This window comes from Danio rerio, chromosome 5 (assembly GCF_052040795.2).
Source record: "Danio rerio strain M-AB ecotype USA chromosome 5, GRCz13ab, whole genome shotgun sequence".
Classification (NCBI taxonomy): Eukaryota; Metazoa; Chordata; class Actinopteri; order Cypriniformes; family Danionidae; genus Danio; species Danio rerio.
In genome coordinates, this window is record NC_141025.1 from 2044975 (window position 1) to 2070000 (window position 25026).

General features: G+C 34.7%; 2 protein-coding genes and 1 long non-coding RNA gene across 15 annotated transcripts in view; 2 read left to right on the top strand and 1 right to left on the bottom strand.

The window, feature by feature from the left end:
• dnm1a (dynamin 1a) overlaps positions 1 to 25026 on the top strand; it is a 582590-nt gene that overhangs the window by 394677 nt on the left and 162887 nt on the right. The gene's annotated exons all lie outside the window — the stretch shown is intronic.
• Positions 1 to 25026, top strand: part of cita (citron rho-interacting serine/threonine kinase a) — a 231861-nt gene that overhangs the window by 5653 nt on the left and 201182 nt on the right. For all 12 annotated transcript variants that reach the window (XM_087253077.1, XM_087253078.1, XM_087253081.1 and 9 more), the window contains exons 2-5: positions 1127 to 1227; positions 3127 to 3268; positions 3593 to 3768; positions 4745 to 4846. In XM_087253077.1, the coding sequence (XP_087109203.1) occupies positions 1129 to 1227; positions 3127 to 3268; positions 3593 to 3768; positions 4745 to 4846 (519 nt within the window). In that variant the 5' untranslated portion in view covers positions 1127 to 1128. The remainder of the gene's footprint in view (positions 1 to 1126; positions 1228 to 3126; positions 3269 to 3592; positions 3769 to 4744; positions 4847 to 25026) is intronic.
• Positions 19894 to 24261, bottom strand: LOC147843772 (uncharacterized). Its single transcript, XR_015490893.1, has 5 exons — positions 23870 to 24261; positions 23656 to 23756; positions 23233 to 23302; positions 22639 to 22740; positions 19894 to 20361 (listed from the first exon to the last, which is right to left on the bottom strand). It is a non-coding gene; the product is annotated as an uncharacterized LOC147843772 (long non-coding RNA).

The following is a 25026-nucleotide window of genomic DNA, read 5'->3' on the forward strand; positions in this document are numbered from 1 at the left end:
CATTTATGATCAATAAACAGCCCCAGAAAGCACAGACAGCTGTCATCTCTTACCTTATGCTGTGCACTTCAGGGCCATTCTCCTCTGTTTTTGAGGTGATGTGCATAAGTAATCCTTTTATATGTCTGACGTAATCCAAACACAGTGAATTATGTTTGATCAAACAACAGAATGGTGAAATATGAAAACAATGATCGCTCCCTGTGGCTTGTACAGCTCCTCTCATCAGTTGGAATACATTAACTTCTGCATAGATTATGGTGGAGACATTTTTATTTTTTCCTATGATTACAGACATGTGCAGGAGCCACCAACATTAATTACAGCACGCTAGACCACACAGTACCTATAAGGTATACTTTCAAGTTAGAGTTTATAATAATAAAATGCAAAAAGTGCCTCTTTTTTAGGTGTTTATTATAACAGACAACATATACAGATATTTTAAACACTTTCAATAGTGTTTTATGAAAATTCAAAGGGTTTTCTTTAAAATGATACCAAATTTTTTCAATTACACCTTTGCATGTGGATTTGGGAAGCTTTTAAATTTGGGTAGGCAAAATCCAGGCGGAAATCCCAAAATAACAGCAGAGTTTAACTGGATAATTGTATTTTTTATAACAGAACAAAACCAAAAAATAATGGTATCATCTATTTTCCCCAAACACCTCTAGTAGGCAGGTACTTAAATTATATAGCATACAACAAGAATCATTCAATGACTTAAAAGACTATATTTCATTTTATTTATGCTCCAACATACTGATTGTCAACTGATTTTAATCATCCTTCCAACCATTACATTCTCAGTTTTTTACCATTTAAAAGTCTACCACATTTAAATCATAGTGATCACTTGTTCTTTAACACTTATTAAGTACAGCTCAGAATAAGTATGTTCATTTTGACGTTTGTTACACTGGATGACGATAGAACATTAAATCATGTTTTGACGTTTTATTTTATGAATGTTTCCATCATTGAAGTAGACCCTTTACCTTCATTTGACTGCATGATAAAGAAAACAAACTGCTTTAATGTATTTTGCTGTGGATGGCTTATCAGTGTGTGTTGTCCATCAGCTATCACTCATGTTGTTCTGCTGTTGTTGTGTGTCCTGCAGTGATGTTGAAGTTTAAATATGGAGGTCATGGCAGTGTTAAAGATCTGTCCGCAGTCGACTCTATCACAAGCCGCTGCGCTCGACTCAATCAGCTGCTGCAGGTGAGCTCAAGCAATATACAGTCATGTGGAAGAGATGTTAGGACTTCCTATTGATTTTCTTGGATTCCTGAATTTGTTGCGCTTAGTATAAGTATTTATAGTATACAGTTGAAAACAGAAGTTTACATACACTGACTGTAAAAAAAGGCACATCACCATTTAAAGAAAGGTCAGCTGTTAATGTGACTAAACTTTTTTCTTTTAGGTATGTTAGGATGATCACATGTGTTTCTGTTCTGCTTAATAGCAGAATATGACAGATGTTTTTGAAGAACTTATAACTTTTCTTGAAAGTCAAGTTTACACACAGTAAGATTATTCTGCTTCTGAAAAAGCTCAGATGATGATGTCAGGGTTTTGGAAGTTTCTGATTGGCTAATTGACAACATTTGAGTCAATTGGAGGCACAACTGTAGAATAGTATTGAAGGAAAAGCTCAAACACACTGCTTCCTTTTGTGACAACATGTGAAAATCAACAAGCCAGAATCAACAACAAAGCCAGATTTCAATTTGCTCAATTACACTGGGAAAAGTCTTATGTTTGGAGACATGTGCTGTGCTCTGATGGAGCTAAGATTGAACTGTTTGGCCATAATGAGCAGTGTTACATTTGTAGGACAAAGGGGAAAGCTTACAAGCCTAGGAACACCATCCCAACTGTGAAGTATGGGGGCGGCAGCATCATGTTGTGGGGCTGTTCTGCTGCAGGAGGTCCACTTCACAGCATAGATGGCATCATGAAGAAAGAACATTATGGAGAAATACTGAAGCAACATCTCAAAACATCAGCCAGGAAATTAAAACTGGGCCACAAATGGGTCTTCCAGACAGACCATGACCCTAAGCACACTGCCAAATTAGTTCAAATGTGCTTTAAGGACAACAGAGTGAATGTTTTGGAGTGGCCATCACAAAGCCCTGACCTCAATCCTATAGAAAATGTGTGGGAAGAGTTGAAAAAGCTTGAGCGAGCAAGACAGCCTACAAATCTGACTCCGTTACAGCAATTCTGTCAGGAGGAATGGGCCAAAACTCCTGCAAACTATTGTGAGAAGCTTGTGGAAGGAGAACCAAAACATCTGACCAAAGTTACACAGTTTAAAAGCAAAGCTAAAAAAATACCAAGGAAATGTGTGTAAACTTCTGACTGTCTAGAAATTAAAAAAAAAATCTATAAAAAAAAAAAACTCCCATTTTTCTGGCATTTAGCAAATGTCAATCATTTAGGTAATCCTAATGGACCTAAAATAGTAAAAGTTTAGTATTATTTACAATCAGACTTTTTAAAAAAAATGATTATGTTCCTTGTTTTGAGTGTGAACTTCTGCTTTCAACTGTGTGTGTGTGTGTGTTTAATATACAGTTGAAGTCAGAATTATTAGTCCCCTTATTTTCCCATTATCCCATTACCCCATTATTTTCTTATTTTTTTAATATTTCCAAAATGATGTTGAACAGATTCAGGAAATGTTCACAGTATGTCCGATAATATTTTTTCTTTTGGAGAAAATCTGATTTGTTTTATTTCGGCTAGAATAAAAGCAGTTTTTAATTTTTTAAACACCATTTTATCGACAAAATTATTAGCCCCTTTAAGATATATATATATATATTTTTTTGATAATCTACAGAACAAACCAACGTTATACAATAACTTTCCTAATTACCCTAACCTGCCTTGTTAACCTAATCAACCTAGTTAAGCCTTTAAATGTCACTTTAAGCTGTTTAGAAGTGCTGTATAGTACTGTTGTCTGTGTAGTAGCTGCATTTTATGGAGTGATTATTGCGTTGCTGTAACCTGTAGTCTGATTGCATTTGTTCCATGTATTCATTAATGTGGATAAAGTGAATGTTTGCAGTGATTTTCACTTTTTTGTATTTTGTGTTTCACCAGGGGAAGTGCAGTATGTCTGGCTTTACAGGAGTGAATGCACTGAGCAGAGAAGGACTGATTGATGCTCTGCTGCTGCTCTTTCAAGAGTGTTCAACACCAGAGCTCATGAAGATCAAACATGTGGCCAACTTTGTTAATAAATGTAAGTCACACATTCCACAGTTGTGGACACATTTCAACTATTTTCCATTCATTTTACATAAACAGGAATGATATACATAACAGATGTGTAAAATACAGTCAAATCAATTCAATATTACTGTAAAAAGACATTTAAAATGCTTAAATATGACAGGGAGCATTGATTCTGTTATTTATTGCTGAATTTTATGTTTAACAGAGCAAGAAAATTTTCACAGTATGTCTGATAATATTTTTTCTTCTGGAGAAAGTCTTATTTGTTTTATTTCTACTAGAATAAAAGCAGTTTTAAAATTTTTAAACACCATTTTTGTGTGTGTGTCAGATTCTGAAGTGGTGGCTGAAGTTCAGGAGCTTCTCCCTGGAAAGAAGGATTTTGAGGTGAGGGGAATTGTGGGAAGAGGACAGTTCTCCGAGGTGCAGGTGGTGAAGGAGAGAGCCACAGGAGACGTGTACGCCATGAAGATCATGGACAAAAACAGCCTGCGCTCTCACCACAATGTAAGTCACTCTAATTCTTTATATTTTGGTGCATTTAAACAAAACAGTTTTGTTAAACAGTTAAAATTAAATTAAATTTAAAGAAGGGTTTGGAAAAAGAAAGAAAACACTATTAGATTCAAACAAGTTATTGCTAAAATGTTTACAATCTTCAACTAAAATTTCACTTGATTTTTTTTCTTTCTTTTTTATTCATTTCATTTAATATTTTTTTCCAACATATTCCTTTAGGTTTACTCATTTTTTAAATTCCAATATAAATTTTCTTTGTTAGATTAGTTCCAGTTTTGTGTATTTGTACAATGTGTATGCTCATGTATTACTGTAAAGAGTCCTGTAGAAAATATGAATGTAAAGGAGAGATCTTTGAGTACTCATTTATGCTCAGCACTGTAGGTTCAGCTGCCCAACCCTCTTAACACATTCCTCAAATCAACCTTTTATTAACAACACCATGTTCATAAGCAAAAGATTTAAACGCAGATATTTTAGCTTTAATAAATAAACAAACGACGCAGTGGCGCAGTGGGTAGCACGTTCGCCTCACAGCAAGAAGGTCGCTGGGTCGCTGGTTCGATCCTCGGCTCAGTTTACGTTTCTGTGTGGAGTTTGCATGTTCTCCCTGCCTTCGCGTGGGTTTTCTCCGGGTGCTCCGGTTTCCCCCACAGTCCAAACACATGCGGTACAGGTGAATTGGGTAGGCTAAATTGTCCGTAGTGTATGAATGTGTGTGTGTGTGTTTCCCAAAGATGGGTTGCGGCTGGAAGGGCATCCGCTGCGTAAAAACTTTCTAGATAAGTAGGCGGTTCATTCCGCTGTGGCGACCCCGGATTAATAAAGGGACTAAGCCGACAAGAAAGTGAATGAATGAAATAAACAAAAGCATCAACTGCAAGACTTTTATTAATTGAGTTTATAATATCTAGCAGCTGTTGCTTGTGTCTCAGGATCTCATGAAGGTGAACTCTTCTTCTAGGTGGCTTTTTTTGAAGAGGAGAAAAGCATCCTTGCCTTGAACTCCAGCCCCTGGATCCCTCAGCTTCAGCATGCTTTCCAGGACCAGGACCATGTCTGTCTGGTCAGTGACCTCTTTAATTCTGGATTGTGATTGGGAGTGTTTATACTGTACGTCAATTCTGAAAAAGCACTCAAAGTAGTGGTTTAGAGGCTCACAAATCTCCTGAATCACATTATGTGACAGAATTTTAAGGCTGAATCTCTTAGGATTAATTAACATTTTTTTTACTCAGCCACATATAAAAAATGAACTAAAGACTAAATATATCATTTAAATTAAGTATATATTTTATGCTGAAAGACTTTTTCACTTGCCTTGTTTTCTGTGTGCTTTCTCTCTACATAAAATCACTTTAAATAATTTACTGCAGACTTCACCATAGGGTGTTTTGTTCGTCTTTCGTAGTTTTGAAAATAAGTTTTATTGGATGCATCCAATGATAAATCAATTTAATCACGACATCATTCATTTACTTCCATTCATGTTAGTTGTTTGTCACTTTAACTGAGTGGATGCTGTCCAACTCCTTCAACAAACTAGAAAGATTGAAAGTGTTTTAACATCCCAAAATGACACACTTCACCTTCATGAGGACAGAAAAACACGATGAGGCTGTTTTATTTAGCTAAAGCTCTTTTGTGTCAGTGATGGAGCGTAACTCTGGGCTTTATCTGTATTAGTAATGGATGTTTGTGATGATGCTCTCATTCTGCTCTGCACAAACTGTGTCCGTCCTTCATCTGTGAGAGTGTAAGTTCACACTGACCTGAAGATGAGCGTGTGATGTTGTTTACTCAGAGTTTCAGTCCAGAGATATGTTTTGCTTACGTAAGGAAAGATGTGCTTCTAAACAATCATACAGTTTCATCAGATGAAGTGTTGGGTGTAATTAAATGACTTTCGCTGATGAGAAAGTAATGTAAGGGATAACTTCTCATTTTTAGCTTTTTTTTAAATTGCAAATTCATAAATTCTGTGCATAAGAATACAACAAATCTGTATGATTCAATTTAAAGAAGAATATATATATATTTTTTTATATCTTTTATACTTTTACAGATGCTTGTGTAATGATTTCAATGAAAACGTACATAATATAAACTAGAGTATAAACTCAGCAGATCAATTGTGTTTGTGTGTATATTAGGGATGCTCAAAATAATCGATTAATCGTTAACCGAAAGGGTGCGTTTGTGACTGATTAATGCTGTCAGTTAAACGATTAAAATTATTATTTTATATATTTTTAGTTTGGCTGCATGAATGCACCTTTGCGTAAGGGGCATCTTTTGCACGTGGTTCATCCCAGAGCAGCAGTTTTTGTTGTCAAGACAACTACAGAGAACTTTTAAAGAGCTTGGTTTCCGCTACATTCATTCTTCCATGGCGGGGACCAAAATGCATCCATCAACGGCTACATTACCCATTCAAAACATTTAGTTATTGTTGTTTTTTATAGCGGATTATAATCGCACCGAAACTTTTGCACAATCGATACCCAGCTGATTCAGTCGTTTCATAAGAGGACCGCGCTTCTTCTCTTCTTTTTTCCTTGTCAACATAAAGGCAGTGAGGTGCGCCTCGCGTTTTTGGAATGAAAAAAGCACGTTAGCTGTGGTCGGCCACTTGTTCAACTGCAAGACATACTTAGCTTGCGGGACGATAACGTATAACCCGTGCCTACAGACACATTTGCCAAAGAAGCAAAATGGAAGAAGAATTGCTTGAAACAGACGTGTTGATGCTATAAAAAAGCGCTGATATTGACCTGGATCTGCATCATAAACGCAACAAATAGGCGTTATCTTTTATTTTACAGCTTATAAAGCATGTATGCACATTAATGCAATATCATATTTAAACAACAAAACTGTTTATAAAAAGTCTACATATGTGCGCGCGTTGTTGTCTTTTCATCACGCAGCGCGCACTTGAGCCGCGATGGAGAGAAAGGAAACCATAGCAAGACATAATCTTTAAAATAATGATTTCTATTAAAAATGTAAAAGGTTTTGTGATTATAATAATAACAGCGGGGCATTAAATATATGCATATTTTCCGTGGAGCGAGCAATTTTAGAAAGTCTATTTTATTTGACGGAAGACAAAAATATGAATGGAAAAAAAACAGCCTATGCCGGTTATTAAATATAATAGTAATTAAGTGATTAATAGTAATCTGACCAGTTAACCATTAATAACCGATTAATGAGCGGCGGTTGTCGGTTAGCAAAATTAACCGAAATGAGCATCCCTAGTGTATATTTTTGTGTATCAAATATTAATCAATAATAACTTGATCTTCCAGCTAATAATTTTTTTCCTGTAAAGAAAGATATGCTTATGAACCATCATACAGTAGCTGTTTTAAAAATGCATGTTGAAAATGTGGATTAAAAACAATGATTTCATTTATTACCTATGCATTTATAGAGATTTTGAGTAGTATTGAAAACTTATTGAGTTATTATATTACATCTTACAATTCATTATTAATCATTAGGTTTTTAAAGTTAGAGAGAAGTTAGAGTCGAGCGAGAGTAATTAAAACATTGCAACTACTTAAAAACACAGAACCTGCACAATTTCACTGTGTGTTTGCTGTGTGTGTTTGCTGGACAGTCTTTCACTGACTCTTACAGCAGAAGCCCCTTTTTCACTGTTATGGAAAAACTGAAAGTAAACTCCATTTCTCACTGTGGACCTTTGGCCTGCTGGCGGGACGTTTCCTCTCTTCTCGGATGTTATAGCGATATATGTGGATCTGTCTGTATAGCGAGTTTTTGTCTCCATGTCTATCATGGATCAGTTGTGATCGCCACTGTCTTTTTTCTGGGTCACTCATTGGTGAACAGTGCCAGAGCGTTAGAGCCAATCACAACCCTTTCTGTTGAGCGTGTGACCAATCGTAACGCCCTATTCACACGGGGCTTCAGCGTCAACGCTTGACAGAGGGCGTGTCTGAAGTTGGAGCTGAAACGATAGTCATAGAAGCGTCAGCCAATGAAATTCAGTCAGCAATAGGCCACTGTCTGAGCTGGTGTATTTGCATACAGCGATCTGATTGGCTGATGCTTCCGTAAGATGACGGATCCACAATGCAGTTCGGCAACGCCTGACGTCACTCATTCAAAGTGAATGGGAAGCGTTGACGCTGACGCCCCGTGTGAATAGGGCGTAAGGGTGTAAGAACTTGCCCGATAACGCTCAGAAAGCAAGCGGGATATTTACATTTCTTTATTTGCTGTAAATGCTTGTGTTGTTCTGCGCAAGTACTTACATTTTTAAAGGTACAGTTCTGATTGTAAGAGCTTTCGAGCAAGAATTAGAAGAGCTGTCGAGCTCTTGCTGTTTCTTCACTGGTTCTTATGGAGGGAAACTGTAAAGACGATGTCGATTTTCCTCTAAAGAGTACATGGTTTTCTCATCTTTAATCTCCATGTGCTGTTATTCTCTTTTAGACCAGCAGAGCGAACACTCTGCATCCAATCTCATAATCCTTTACTTGCTTCCCAATTAAAAAAAGAGCCTTTGATGTGACAAGAGCTGCAGATCTGACCAAAATATATCAGTATGAAGAGGAGTAGCGTTTTTTGGTGACCCTTATTAAGCTGAAGTGTGGGATTGCAGTAGGCATGATGTGCTAGTCCGTGTTGCAAAAGCACTTCTGTCACTTGCTCACTGCATTTTAGATGTTTTTTATGTAGTAACAAAGATCATTTAGTTATTTTAGAGAAATATAAAACTTAAAGGTTACCTGTTATGCTCTTCTTTTCAAGATCTGTTGTGTCTAAAGTGTGTAATGAAGCTCCAAATATCACTCAAGTTATGTTTTTTAACTCTCTGAAACCGACCTCTTTAGGCTTTTAAGCCTGGTTTATACCCAATACGTCCGCTAATTCGATTGAGTGCGTGCGGCGAATGTGACGTTATCATGGAGTTTGCGGAGATTCGCTTTGGATGCGCGTGACATGATTTTGATTTTTGATCCGCGTTTGATTTGAGTTGAGTATGAAACACTCTGAAGAGATTTTGTCTGAAACGGTAAAACTGTACACACATCTTTATGATCCGGGATCATTGAGATAACCTGATCAATAATTCTTGGCTAGAAATAGCAACAGTCGTGGGAAAGGAGGAGAGTTTTTGTTAAAAGGTTTTGAAATAGCTGTGGGATACGTTTGTTAAAGCCAAAAGAGGCCCTGGCAAAAGTGGACACCCAGGTACACAATTACAGAAATGTATTTTTCCCCCAGTCACAGGTTTTACACTGATGTTCACGTTTAATTTTGAATTTAAAACAATTTAATAGTTACAAAACTAAAATTAAGGAACAAATTATTTCCTTAATAACGGGGAAGGAATATCGGTTTACAATATACCGATTTCCTGTTTTTCTAGGCTTTATTGGTGATAATGGTCAGGAATGTTGGACCATTACTGCCTTTTTAGCTTATAATTGTGGACTGGGCTAAATCTAAAAATAACATCAGTATTTTTTTAAGTAAGTGTACTTTTGTGGTTTTTATTCCTGCCATAATAAAAATGTATTTGTAGAGCAACTCATGTTCTGTTGTCAATAATTCATTCATTCATTCATTTTCTTGTCGGATTAGTCCCTTTATTAATCCGGGGTCGCCACAGTGGAATGAATCGCCAACTTATCCAGCAAGTTTTTACACAGCGGATGCTAGAGATGTAACGGTATCAGAATTTCACGGTACGATAATACCTCGGTATGAATGGCACGGTCCGGTATTTATTGAGTAATTTACAGGAAAACAAAACTAATGAAAAAAAAGACTCAAAAAGTGCCAAAAGTATTTATTTACCTTAACACTGAACATATCAATGACATACAAATCAGCCATCTATCTGTAAGTTTCAAACAGGAACTTAAATTTTTCAATTTTAATAACAAAAAACTATAAAACCATATAAATAAAATAAAGTTTCAATTTAGTATTGTTGAAAACTCATCACATTCAACATTTAATCACGCACAGATAGAGATGGGGTTTTTTTCTTAAAGAAAATTATCATATAACCATAATCTGGTAAAAGCTGGTATCTCTGGGCATTATAATGTCCCCTGCAACAGAAAAAAACCCTCTCATTTGGGACTGAGGTTTCTGGGACAGAGAGATATGATTTAGCCAAGGCTGACAGTAGTGGGTAACATTGTGCATTGTCTTTCCACCACTTGAGAGGACAAGCCATGAGTGAGATAGAGGTCTCTGTGCGGTACAAGTCAATGTCTGCATCAATCTGAGCAGTGTGCTGTGTTCTGCAGTCCCATGACTGTTTTTAGTCGTGTTCCCCGACTTATATTTCACCAGTCTGGCAGTGCCTGCATACTGTTTTTGTCTTTGTCTGTCACCTTTTCTCCTTTCTCGTATCTTTTTAGAAAGAAACTGAAATGCTTCCACACATCCGATTTAAACTGCGCTTTAGGTTCGATCATTTCCAGCTCTTTTCCTTCCCCGCTACTAGCAGCACACTCCATTTCCACATTACTGGATCTGTAGCGACAACAGACCGCAAAGGATGATGGCCACGCCTGGGCTGATGGGAATTGTAGTTCCTGCTATCTCCCGTTCACTTCATTCGCCTGAGCAAACTTTTCTCAGAAATATAGTTTTATTGAGTCATGCGCCTACGCTAATATTGAAGAAAATCACTATTGCGGTATGACGGTATTTACAATATTGTTACATCCCTAGCGGATGCCCTTTCAGCCGCAACTCATCTCTGGGAAATATTGTCAATAATATTTTAATAAATTATAATAGAACTGTACAAGATATGACCAAAAGCAAGTGATGCATCAAAATTTGATTTAAAAAAATCTTGAATGGTTTTAAAAATTCTTATAATCATTAAAATAATTTATAAAAATTCTAAAAATAATTTGTTTAAAAATATTGAAAGCTGGATTGATGCTTTCGCCTGGCGCTGCATCACACACCTCCGCTGACTGCGCGCGCACCTCACAAAATAGACGAGGTGTTTATACTTGATTCGTTCGCCCTTGTGATATTCCTTAGAATGACAGGGGGCGCTCAAAAGAAACCCACCGTAAAATCAGACAGATAAACTGAGAATTAAGTTTCCGGAACTACGTCATATCATTAATATCATTCAGTATGTTTAAACTGATTATTTTTATTGTTTTTATAGATTCGTTTAACGATTAAAGATTTTTATAACCATTCAAGATTTTTTTAAATCAAATTTTGATGGGTCACTTGCTTTTGTTCATATTTCGGACAGTTTTACCTATTAAAGTTTATTAAAATATTGATGACAGCAGAACATAACTTGCTCTACAAATATATTTTATTATGGCAAGAATAAAAGCAAAAAAGTACAGTTTCTGTATTGTATTATAATTTTATTTTGCAGTACATTACAAGTGGCTGTAATTAAATGACTTAAAATGATAACTAAGGGCATACTTTACATTTTCAGCAGAGTAATTTAATAAGTATTACAGTGAATAATTTAGCACCACTCTGCTTGGCACTTAAAAGTCTTCATGTTTTTTTGTATTACTGTACTAGTAAAGAGAAAATAAAAGGAAGCAGTGTTTTCTCTGTTTGAATAATTGATGATTGAGGCCAGTAGTGTGAAAATTAAATGCATGATTTTACCCTGTTTGTGCTTTGAGTTTACTGACGACAGTAGAAGAGCAGCTAATGTGTTGCCATATAACATTTAATAAACACTAGACGAAGACAATAGAGTGATCACATAAAGATGCACAATGTTCTACAACCTATGATATTATCATAATCTCTGCTTAATAACATGCTCTCAACTGTCATTATATTGCACTGCATTGTACACTGAAAAAAATTATAAAAATGATTCCTTATTTACTACTATTTTTTACCTTAAGTGGTTGTAAACAATTTATCGGCTGAATTTAAACAAATTAAGTTGAACATTATTAAACTTAATTTGTTTGTTTAAATTGAACACAAATGAATTGTTTGCAACAGTTCTGCATGCAACAGTTTTTTCAGTGAAACAACAGATCTTTGATTATAAAGCAAAGCTGATAAATATCATCCTACAAAGACATATTGAGAGAGTGACAGCTGATATTAATATCTTATTATGTAAGTGACCTGCTGCTGTTAATTGTTATGTAAATCTCTATATAAAGAGCTGTTTGTAAAGCACAGTTTTTCCTTCCACATATCCTCTCATTATCTTAAGAGCTAAAAGCCTGGTGTGTCTGATATTTTCCTTTCTTATATTGAAAGTTCGTAAACCGTTGCATTAAAAAAAGAAAATGTTTGTAGTATTACTTCATATGTTAGACTTTACTAAAGTTACTAAAAATGTATTCGTACTTGGGGCTGGGCGGTATGACCAAACGTTTTATTTCATAGTATGAGAAAAGAACGTTTAATTCACAGTAATGACACCTTTCATGATATCGTTTTTTTTTTAAAGGTAGCTATTCTAGAAAATGTACATAAATATAATACTTATATAATAAATAAGCTTCAATATTCAAATAAAGTACTTGAAATAAGGCTCTTATTGGAATAATTTGTATTTTATTTATATATTGCATTATTTATTATATTTTGTTTTTCTCAATTAAACTACTGTGGTACTGATATCTCGTAACGATGTGCAGAGGTTTGTTATATATTGCCTTGCACATGAGTTCTTAAAAGCAAAAACAGAAGTAAAAGATTATAGGGGTGTAACAGATCACAGTTGATCTGTGGTTCGTACAGATCACAACCCGCGGTTCGAAACACACGTGAAATTTTTTTTACTTGTAGATTAATCCTAAGTTTGTAACGATCGCCGAGAGATCAGCTCTTGCTTCATTCAAATCACCTGTAGCATTTAGGCTTTCCTGTAAAATATAATGATGACAGAAGAAGTTGTGGTGGGTTATTGGGGATGTGGTGGGTTTCTTAGGTTATTAAAGGCGTTTCTGTCTTGTTTAGCCTGCATTAATGCATTCAATGTAAGCTGCACAATTAATCATTAAAAGATCGGGATCTCAACACCCACGCAACATCAATTATAAATGATGCTGATTTGCATATGTTTATTAATAAAATTACAGCTTCTCAGTTCTGTTTTTTAAAACCAAAAATGTCTTGCGTTTCTGTCATAAATGCAAAGCAAAATACTTTCGTCTCCTCTTTTTGGTTGATGCATTAAATGGTCCGATCCGTGACTGAAAAACCATAATTTGATCCGAACTCTGAGATTTGTAATCCCTTACGCTACTGAAAGATTATAAACCAAGATAAGAGAGACAAAGGCTAGTCATAGAGCATCCTTAAGAAAGTTTCAGAAAGTGGACCACATGCACCAAAACATTTCAGATTTATGATGTACATCGAAAGTTAGTTTTTCCAGTGGTAAAAGTGTTGCTGTGCAACTCAACCACATAGTGACCGAGGGTCCCTGGCCAGTTGACTATAATAAAAGTATGCATTTTTGGCCAAATATATACAAAAATCAAAGTACCTGTTCTTCTTCACAATCAAAAAGATCCGCTGCACAGTTCAGGAGATGTATATATCTCATAACACAAGCCTTTCCAATTAATCATATTTTATTCTTAGAATGTAAAAATAAAAACAGTATAAAGTAATTATTTGATGAATGCGAATCATGACCTTTTTAAACAGTATTTTATTCTTAAGCCCATTAGATGAACAACAAATTCTACTGTTAGTCATATTTCACAATTTTTTTTTGTGGACAGTTCTTATTATCATAAACTTTTCTCAAGTAACGTCTTCTCAGAGATATGAAATAACTTAAAAATGGAAAATGCAAGTATGTAAACAAAAAAATTGAATTAAAAGTTAGGGTTGGCTCGATAGACGATGCCATGCATCGTGATCCTGCCCCTGACACACTCAGGCCCTGTTTACACTAACACACCTTAGTTTTTAAATGGTATTTTAGAACAAAATCATCCATGTCCACACTGGCATTTTACCTAGCATTTCTGAAGAGACCTTCCACGCTATCCGCTTGTTAAGTGTGACGTCAGGCAGAGCGGCTTCCGGGTCCGAGTGCTCTATTCAACTGAATGGGGAGATTCATGAAATGGTAATAATAAACGTTTACAAAGCGATTTAATACTTTCAAAAGTCACGATCGCAATATATATGTCCATGCCTAATATCCGATGGCCAGAAAGTGATTCATTGTTTTATAAATTGTTAAAATTGTGGTATTTGTGATGCAGCAAGCCCAGAGATTGTTGTGTACACTATGATTTTATATAAAATGAACTTTAATGTCTGATAGGAATAAAACATAATCATAAAGGAATGATTTCTCCACTCAAATGAATGGTGGCTTGGACCCGGAAACAGTATTACATACGTCACAAACATGTCACCACTTAAAACGCACATCATGTGACCGCACGCACACATGCTCGCTCACTCACTCACACTCTGTCATGCTGCAGTGCATGCGTGCATCTGAGCTGCAGCAGTCAGGTAGTCGGGTAACGTGTCACAGCGTCAGTAAACAGATTCATTTCGATTTCTGGATTGTACTTCGGACATTTTAGCTAAACTTCAGATACTGTTGGTTGTGCACCTTTTTTACCAAACAAGTTTGTGTACGCAATTATAGCGACACAGATCACTCTGTCTATTCATGCCAGAGTCACCTGATTGACAGGGGATGATTTGTGTGTAACTTATCTTTATTTGTTTACGATTGGGTTATGGGCAAAACACAGACCATGCGGGTTAGGAAGTTTAAACAGTAGGCCTCAAATAATTGATTTGTTATGAATGAACAAATTATTCATAAATTTATTCACCACCGCCTACTATGACGATGCCATCGTTCATAGTAATGTTTCACATTAGACATCGTAAAATGCCAAATTGGTCAACATTGCATAACCCTTTTCAAAACTGCACAGCTAGATTAGATAAGATTCGACTTTATTGTCGTTACACATGTACAAGGCAACGAAATGCAGTTTAGGTCTAAATGGGAGTGCAACAGCTGCAAGTGCAGTATATAGGTATAAGTAGGGCCAGACAAAATCTGTAGAATTATTTTGGGAGTATCACAACTAAAACCTTAATATTTAAAATAAAAAATAATACCTATTTAACTTTTATTTAATGTTTAAAATGCAAATACAAACTTTATGTGGTAAACAAAGCAAGTCTCTCATATAATATCTCTACTATTGGCTATTGAGCCTTTGGCCCAGTACATTCGGGCGGACCCCAATATACATGGATACTGTACAAAGAATACAGTAAGCAGAATATCTTTGTATGATGACGATATTTTACTTTAGATCTCCAATCCTCAAACTTCCATCTCAAGGATCTTAGACACCATTGACCATTATGGCACATTTTCAGGTTATAGGGTCAATTGGTCTAAGAGCGAGTTAATGCCCATTAAGGTTAGACACATGTCTATTCTCCAAGCCTTTCCCTTCAAAATAACCCAAAATAAATTTAAATACTTTGGAGTCGAGGTCACAAGAGTTTCAGTCATTATTTAATGCAAATTTTCCTTCTTTCTGGAGTTATGGAGATCTTTACCAATTTCATTAATTGGGTGGGGTCAAATGTTAAGATGATCTTTCTCCCACAAATTTTTTATCTTTTTCAAAACATTCCATTATTTTTACCTAAAACTTTTTCCAAGCAATTGGACTCCATCATTTTGCCATCCTTGTGGGATTACGAAGCACATAGAATAAGTAAAGCACATTTTTGTAAACCTAAAGCAAAAGACGGATTGGCCCTTCCTGATTTTGTCCTTTATTACTATGCTTGTGCCTTTCGCACTTTTTTAATATGGTTAGATCATACGCTGACGCATCCAACTGGAAAGAGAGGCATGCTGTCCTGCTGAAATTGGAGCAGTAATAGTGTCTCCCATAAAAATAGACAAGTCCGTCTGTAACAACAATTGCATTATTCACAATACAGTTTGAATTTGGAAACAGATTAGATCAAATTTAGAAGTTAAATCATTTTCTTTCCATTTACCTGTTGATGGAAACCCATCATTTATACCCTCAATTATGGACTCTGGTTTTACACATTGGAAATAATTGGGTATTTAGAAAATAGGGAATCTGTTCATAAATGGTAAGTTCGCATCCTTTGGGCAGCTGCAGGATACATTTGGTCTACGTGCAAACAATTTCTTCAAATATTTGCAGATTAGGGATTATGTTAAAAAAATATGTACCCTGTTTAAACGTAGTCAATCCGGCTGGACTGGATGACCTATTAGGGCTTGGAGGCGAGGTCTGCCATGCGATTTCAGTCATTTATAACTCACTATTATCAAAAAATGGCCTCTTTTGGAGAGCCTAAAATCACAATGGGAGCAGGAACTGGGAGATGAGATAAATCTGGAGCTGTGGGCTGATGCGTTAGAGGAAATCCACTCTTGTTCTGTTAACTCCAGACACTGTCTCATTCAGTTTAAAATTATACACAGGCTCCATTATACCAAGACAAAATTACATAAACTTTTTCCTGATACCTCTCCCTTCTGTTGTCACGATTACCAGCGATCTGTTGAGAACGATCGCTGGTTCTCATGACATCTGTGATTAGCCACTCCCTTACATAGTTATGCTTTGTGTTCTAAATTGATCCCATTTTTGGCTGAAATATTTAAAACTCTATCTAAAATTTGGTATTGGGAATTAGTTTTCGACCCACTTTTGATCATCTTCAAAATTTCAGACAAAACTAGATCACTCCAGGATTCTCAAAAACAACTGCTGTCTGTTACGTGTTTATGATGTTAAATAATAAAAGGGATGATACGTAACAAACAGTGAGTCTATTGATGCTGGGTGAATGAGGAGAAGACGCATACGCTTGATAAGTGAAACAAAAACAATAAGTATTTATTAATGGATAATGCAAAACAATGGATGTAAGATGGAAGATAAATATAATTTTAAATAATTTAATTAAATAAAGAAAAATAGGAGTGTTGCCAAAACAAAGAAATAAATATAACAAAACGAACTAACTAAACCCCAACCCACTAAACTGACTGAACAAAGAAAAATGTAGAAACAAAACCGTAATCTTCAGCACGTAGCTTAACTAAACTTCTTAACTTCCAAACACAAGTACACATGTGGCAACGCCTCCAAAAACTAACTAATACAAAATTTTACAAAGCTGTTTGAAATGCTAGAATTCTCGTAAAGTACACACTGTTAGCCATTAGCAAAACAAGATCTCAGGTAATCCAATTCTCATAAAGATCGTTCAAAATCTTACTAAACATTAACAAGAGCAGCACAAGTTTAACTGATAAATCAGGATAAACAGGGAGAAAACTAGAAAATAGCACTCGCAAACAAATCAAGCGGATCAATCAAACAAACAGTCCGGCCGACACAAGTGAGGAGATTGGCAGGCCAAGCGCTCCTCCAGAACAGCGCAAGCGCACCGGTTTTATACTGCGCGGACCCAATCCTTATTGGCGCGCCAATTCAGTGACGAGGGTGAATGACAGCTCACCCGACCAATGGTAGCACACCTGAAACAGGATAGGACCACAACAAGAGAGAGAAAGAGAGAGAGAAAAGAGCGCACAAGCAGAAAACAACAAAAAATACTACAAAACATACGTGAAACGTAACATGTCCTACAGCCTTATTGTGGCAAAGAAGCTGGTGCTAAGGTTTTGGAAATCAACAGAATCCCCATCATTTAGATCTTGGCTGGAAGAATGAACTAAATTAGCACATTTGCAAAGGATCAGATTTCTTATGGCAAAGAAGTTGAAAAATTTGACAAGATTTGGTCTCCTCTTCTCCTCTGTCTTGAAAGCGTAGGTTAAAAACCCAGATGGTAAATGTCACACAAACAGTAGTGATGGGATGTTCAGAGTGTTTTACTGACTCGGATCTTTGAGTCTCGTTCGTCAAGATGAACAAATCTTTTTTCGAGTCATTTCGTTCATTTGGTTCAATTTGCCAAAATGCTATTAAAATGTTACAAATTGCTTCCAAACACATCTACAACTAGCCCAAAAAGTTGATCACACGATAAATAAGTCATAAATAGAATACTATGAGAAGGAGAAAATAATACTTCAATGTTCACCTGCTCTTTTGTCAATGAAGGCATTGTTGTCTCTTTGCTCAGCTCACCTCTTCATGTTGTCAAATGTCAGTGGTTCGTTCATGTTACATTGGCAGTCACATATAATCTTAACCAATGTACACAGTCTGAGCCGATAGGAGCCATGATAATTAGTTCACCTTTCAAGTCTTGAGTCGTTCGTTATTTACGTGACAGAATGACTCAAACCCGTTGACTCGAGAGATGAACGGTTCAGTTCTTTTTCCGGCTCTAAACACGTATGATTGGCCCGTGATGAATGAGTGACTCAGACCCGATAGAGGACTCGAGAGATGAATGGTTCAGTTCTTTTTCCGGCTCTAAACACGTATGATTGGACCGTGATGAACGAATGACTCAGACCCGATAGAGGACTCGAGAGGTGAACGGATCAATTCTTTTTCCAGCTCTAAACGCATATGATTGGCTTCTGCCTTTCCGTGATGAACGACTCAAAATGTGATGAAGACTCAAAATTAACAATACCACCTGCACAAATGTGCACACGAGCGGATGAACGGGTCTCTCCCTGAGAGGACTCTTAGAATGATTAACGAATCATTCATAAACGACACATCACTAACCAACAGTACTGCATAAGACTTAGTCCTAGTGGTGGGGTGGGTTTTAGGGGTTAGATGTTGTGTTCTTTTGAAAAGTGTATTCTGGGTTTATGCGAATTACTTAATTATTTAATTTTATTATTATTATTATTATTATTATTATTATTATTGTTTTACATTTTTTTATGTGTGGGATATTTAATTTGTTTATTTCTTTTTTTGCTAAAAAAACTTGAGATGTTGTAATATTTGCTTTAATGCTGTGCAATGCAATGAATATCTCAATAAAACTTTTAAAACAAATAATATCTGTACAAAAAGATAGAAAATAGGACTTTACAAACTGCAATGTACATAAATCAGATGAACATTTACATATTATTCAATAATATTACTGTAATTAACAAAAAAAAAACTAAATAAATGTAGATTTACACACATTTGCTCAAGTAAATAAACAGAATTAATGATGGGCTAAAAATCTGCGGAATTCTGCGTGTGCAGATTCTGTGTGGGCCTAGCTATGAGTTATAAAGTGCAATTATAGAAAAACTGTGGTGATATTTACAGATGGATGTACTATGAACATTATATACAGGTTGTATTAGCTATGAACAGAGATTTACAATAGATGTATAGATGTACAGGTTGTTGTTAATAATCAGAGGTATGCAGATAGATATGAACATGATTACAAATCATCACCTTGGAATTATAAGGTTCTCTTATAAGGTTCTCTCTGCGTTCTATGTGATTTTGAGATATTGAGCTTAAAAGTTTTTGCATTCCATAGCAAAGTTTGTGTGTAACATTTGTTTAAAAAAAAGTTATAAAAGGTACACTGCAAAAAATGCTTTTCTTGCTTAGATTTTTGGTCTTTTTTCTAGTCTAAATATCTAAAATTTCTTAATCAAGAAGCATTTTCTAGACAAGCAAAACATATTGTCTTCACTGTAAAAAATTTCCCTGTAAAAAAACGGTAATCTACTGGCAGCTGTGGTTGCCATTATCATACTGTAAAAATATGGTGCCCTACCGTTTTTTAAATTACCAGCATGATACTGTTTTTGTTAGCAACAGTATTCTACTGTTGTGGAACTGTAAAAATACAGTGCCCTACCGTTTTAAATTAACAGCATGATACTGTTTCTTTAGCCACAGTAATCTACTGTTATGGAACTGTAAAAATACAGTGCCCTACCATTTTAAATTAACAGCATGATACTGTTTTGTAAGATACAGCATACCACTGTTATTCTAATGTAAAAATACAGTGCCCTACCTTTTTTACATTTTATCTACAGCATGCATCTGTTATTTAGAAGCATAAAGCTGTTAAATTACAATCCATATTTAACCATATTATTTCAGATTAAAATGATTCAAAAAGAGAAATAAATCCAAGTTATATTTCACATTTTTTATTTTCAAACAACACAAAATAAAATCTGCATTGTGTTTGTGAAAATATTAAGCCAAAGAACAGGCAAAAATTGTAAGTTCTCCAGAAATGTTAAGATCGTATTCAGCATTGTACAACAAGAAGCAACTTACCGAATGTCATAGAAAAAATTAATAAATAGCCACTTTACAATTTAGTCTTGGATATAAAATATAAAAATATATAGCCCCAAAATGAGCTTCAGCAAATAAAGAAAAAAGGCCTCTGTGTTGCAAAAGTAGGGGGTTCAAGCTAGCTGCATTTTAAATAAAGTCCCATTCAAAGTCCATTAGTTTCTTTAAAAGGTTTGAAACCTTGGGGTTTACAGTCATGGTCTTCTTCTGAACTGTCTTGCCAGTTTTTTTTGACGTCACATTTCCTCTCACAGCCTTGGTTCCCCTCTCTGGATTTATGCCAGCAAAGCATCTGAATAATAAGAATAAAAGATTTTCTGTGAACAAGGTATTTAAAACTGTATGACTTACAAAAAGAAATAAACTATCTGCAAAAGTGATTTTCTGTTCTGAAAGAAAATTTTAGTGAAAAAGCACATGCATTTTTGCAGCACTAAAATGGTTTTCCCTAAAAAAAGGTTATTATTATATGATGAAGATTAAAGACATGAAAAGGGCATTCAAATGTTAAAATGTTTGATTTTTGAACAACACCAGTGACGTGTGTGTACATAGTTAAAGTCCCTATTTGCTATATGTACAGTTGAAGTCAGAATTATCAGCCCTTTTTTTTTAATTATTTATTTTCATTATTTTCCTAATGATGTTTAACAGAGCAAGGAAATGCTCACAGTATCTGATAATATTTTTTTTTCAGGAAAAAAGTCTTGTTTTATTTTGACTAGAATAAAAATAGTTTTAATTTTTTTAAATATTGATTTTAAGGTTAAAATTACTAGCCCCTTTAAGCTATATAATGTTTAGATAGTCTATAGAACAAACCATTGCTATATAATGACTTGCCTGATTACCCTAATCAGCCTAGTTAACCTAATTAACCTAGTTAAGCCTTTAAATGTCACTTTAAGTTGTATAGAAGTGTCTTGAAGTATATCTCGTCAAATATCATTTACTGTCATTATGACAAAGAGAAAATAAATCAGTTATTAGAGATGAGTAATTAAAACTATTATGTTTAGAAATGTGTAGAAGAAATTCTCTCCGTTAAACTGAAATTGGGGAAAAAAATAAACAGGGGGCAAATAATTCAGACTTCAACTGTATATAATATAATATATTTTTTTTCCCCCCAATTTCTGTTTAACAAAGAGAAGATTTGTTCAACATTTCTGAACATACTAGTTTTAATAACTAATTTGTAAAAACTAATAACTGATTTCTTTTATCTTTTCCATGATGACAGTAGATAATAATTGCCTATATTTTCTTAAAATACTAGTGTTTAGCTTAAGGTGACATATAAACGCCTAACTAGGTTAATTAGGTTAATTAAAGTCATTGTATAACGATGGTTTGTTCTGTAAACAATCAAAAATATGTATTGCTTTAGGGGACTAATAATATTGACCTTAATATGTTTTAAAAAAAATAAAAACTACTTTTATTCTAGCTAAAAATCTGAAAAAAATTCTCCAGAAGAAATAATATTATCAGAAATTCTGTGAAATATTCTTTGCTCTGTTAAACATAAATATGTAAATATTGAAAAAAGAAAAAAAAATCAAGGAGGCTAATAATTTTGACCACGCACGCACACACACACACACACACACACACACACACACACACACACACACACACACACACACACACCACATATAGTGTTCAGCATAAATGAACAGCCCCTTTAAAAAATGTATATTTCTATAAATTCCTCAGTGAATATAGACAAATATATATTGGTGCATTTAAACAAAATAGTTTTATTAAACAGAGTAATATTTTTTTCCTGTTTATTATTAAAGTTGTATTTATTTTTTTTTCATCAAAATATTCAAAATATTCACTGCCGTGTACTAAGTTTATTAGCTCCAATTTTGGCTTTGACTAATCTAATGTTTATGCACAAATATATAATTGTAAAGCATTCTATTCAAAATATTAATCTGAAGGACAGATTTTTTAGAGGTCATGTTTAAAAAGGCTATTCTGCTCACAAAGGCTGCATTTATTTAATCAAAAATAAAGTAAAAATGTTGAATTTTAAAGTGTTACTACTAGGGATGTAACAGTATCAGAATTTCACTGTACGATAATACCTCGGTATGAATGGCATACTTATTGAATAATTTACAGGAAAAACAAAACTAATGAAAAGACTCGAAAAAAGTGCCAAAAGTGTTTATTTACCTTAGCACTGAACATATCAATGACATACAAATTAGCCATCTATCTGTAAGTTTCGAAACAGGAAATTCAATTTTTAAATTTTAATAACAAAAAACTATTAAACTATATATATATAAAAAAGTTTCAATTTAGTATTGTTGAAAACTCATTACATTCAACATTTAATCACTCACATAGATAGAGATGGGTTTTTTAAAGAAATGATCATATAACCATAATCTGGTAAAAGCTGGGATCTCTGGGCATGTCTGATTCCAAACTTTTCACTTGTAGTGTATACACACAAACACACATGTGACAAGTTGGACATAACAATATTCTATTCCATGAAGTCCTCATGCTAAATTAAACAAAAAATATGTAAGTGCAAACATATTACCTTTGAAGGAATTCCAGTGTGCATGCTCACCCTCACAGATTACTCTGCCTTCCATGCTGATCATCCATTGTTTTATCCACTGGCCCAAAGTATCATCTGAACCTTTAATAAATTGGTTGATTAAAGTATTATTTAGAAATTATTCTGGAGATTAATTCTGTGATTTATCATTTGTTTTGAAAGGCTTGGTGTAGAAAGGGCCATGATAAAATTATGCAAGACGTGATAAAGCCATACAATATAATTTTTCAAAGTTAAAATAAATATTTAAATAATTATAATAAGCAACTACATGAAATCAAACCAGGTAATCTGAGACTCAAAGATAATGAAAAGTGACAGAATGTCTTAAGCATGTGTTAAAACATTGACAATAGTATGTCAATAGTAATACTAAAGGATAACTAGGCTTCTAAAAGGCAAGTTTATTTCTTTGGGTATCAGATCAAAACAAATACATACATTTCTAACTAAATGAGACTTTGCTTTAATGAATTAAAAATTAATGAATCTATTTCGTCAAATACAAACCAGCAAAGTCTATAGCGGGACACAAATTAGATTTTTTACCTATCTTAATCACAAAATACTTACCAGGAAGAATCAAATGAGGAGTCACAGGCAGGTTACCCATCTTTTCAAGATTAGCAGTGGTGGCAGACATCTATTGGTCAAAAATGAATTGTAAAGAATTTTCATTATAATAGCAGTTACTCCTTACTCACATTATCAAAAAGATTAAAAGCTCTGCCACTTTAGGTAACATTACCAAGCATAAAATCTGATCGTAACTCTAGTCAATTTCTATATAAACCAACTGCAATAACGTAAAAATAACAAAGGTCTCACTCGATCTTAAAATGTTATTTTTAGAAGCACCGGAGTTGCAAATGAAAAGGTGTATCTGTAATAAAATGGACCAAATATGCAAGTTACACATGTAACCACATGGAAAAAAAAAGATTCTGTACAATCTTCACTCAAAGTTCATGTAAAATCTAGGTTTAACATTCTTACCTGTGTGTGATGTGAAAATGAGTCCTCCAGCTATCGTTAGCTTGCTAAATTAGGCTAAAGTTACCCCCTTTCTCTTCTCAAGACATTCACACGGTCGGATCCTGCAATTAAATAAACAGGTGCTTTGGTTATGTGTTGATTGGATGTTTATGGCATGATATTTAAATTTAATAAGTAATTTAAAGATAGTACGTTTACAGATATAGCTTCTTACCTCGTCGAAAATATCCAAATTATCCAATTATCCTTTCTTGTAAGTACCTTGGAGTTTCAAACAGAGGCACGCAGTTCAAATCTGTCATAAAATCCAGGGCAATGTACCAGTTCATGTAACCACAAATTATAACGTTCAACATTTGCACTGTTCCTAAAAGTTCAGGTAAAATATCCATCCAGGCTCCAGGAGATGTGAGGACTAACGTTACCGAGTCCTTATGCTAATCTTGCTTTTCAAATTCACACAGTCAAATCATTGTTGCAGTTGTGTGTTTATTGGATGTTTACATGTGATTTTAAAAAATAACAGGTACTTTACAGATAGTTAGTCACATTTGGAGCTGCAAACTTACCTCATGTAGATAATCCAAAATGGCGTCTTGTGTACACAGAAAAAAATATGGTATAAAACCGTTAAATTACAGTGCCCTTACTGTTGTTGCTCAACCACTCAAACTGAAGTGAGCAAGTCTTCCCATGATGCATTGTAAAAAATGGCAACTTGCTGTTTTTACATTAAAACAGTATTTTGCTGTTTATTTTCATCGTAAATTTACATGAATTTTTTACAGTGTTGTTTTCAGAAATAAAATGCCAATATTAAGTTAGTTTTTCCTTAAAACAAGTAAAATAATCTGCCAATGGGGTAAGCAAAATAATCTTGTTTTTTCTTTTGACGTAAGAATATTTTGCTTACCCCATTGGCAGATTATTTTGCTTGTTTTAAGGAAAAGCTCACCTAATTTTGGCATATTATTTCTGAAAACAAGACTATACAAGGCTCAAAAATAAGGACTGCCCGGTGGCCCAGGGCCAGCTTGAGAGACGCTTGGGACAGTAGACAGGATCATTACTGGCCAGATTGGGACAGTGCTGCCTTGTCACGAACATTTAATTTGTCTGCGACTTTCAATTATGCGCATTTTAAGTTTGTGCTTTTAAGTCTTTAAACACTCCCTTCTCAATGAAGTCGTAAACACCACATTGCTTTCCGGTTCCGCTTATCTGATTTGATGTTTTGAGCATGCTATTTTTTTTCCGCAACCTGGGAATAACCAGTACAGAGAAGAAACGGCAACATGGCGGCAACATCAAATTAAAAGGCTAAAAGAAAATGCCTGTTTCTAATAACTTGGAAGCAAAAATTTACGTGTG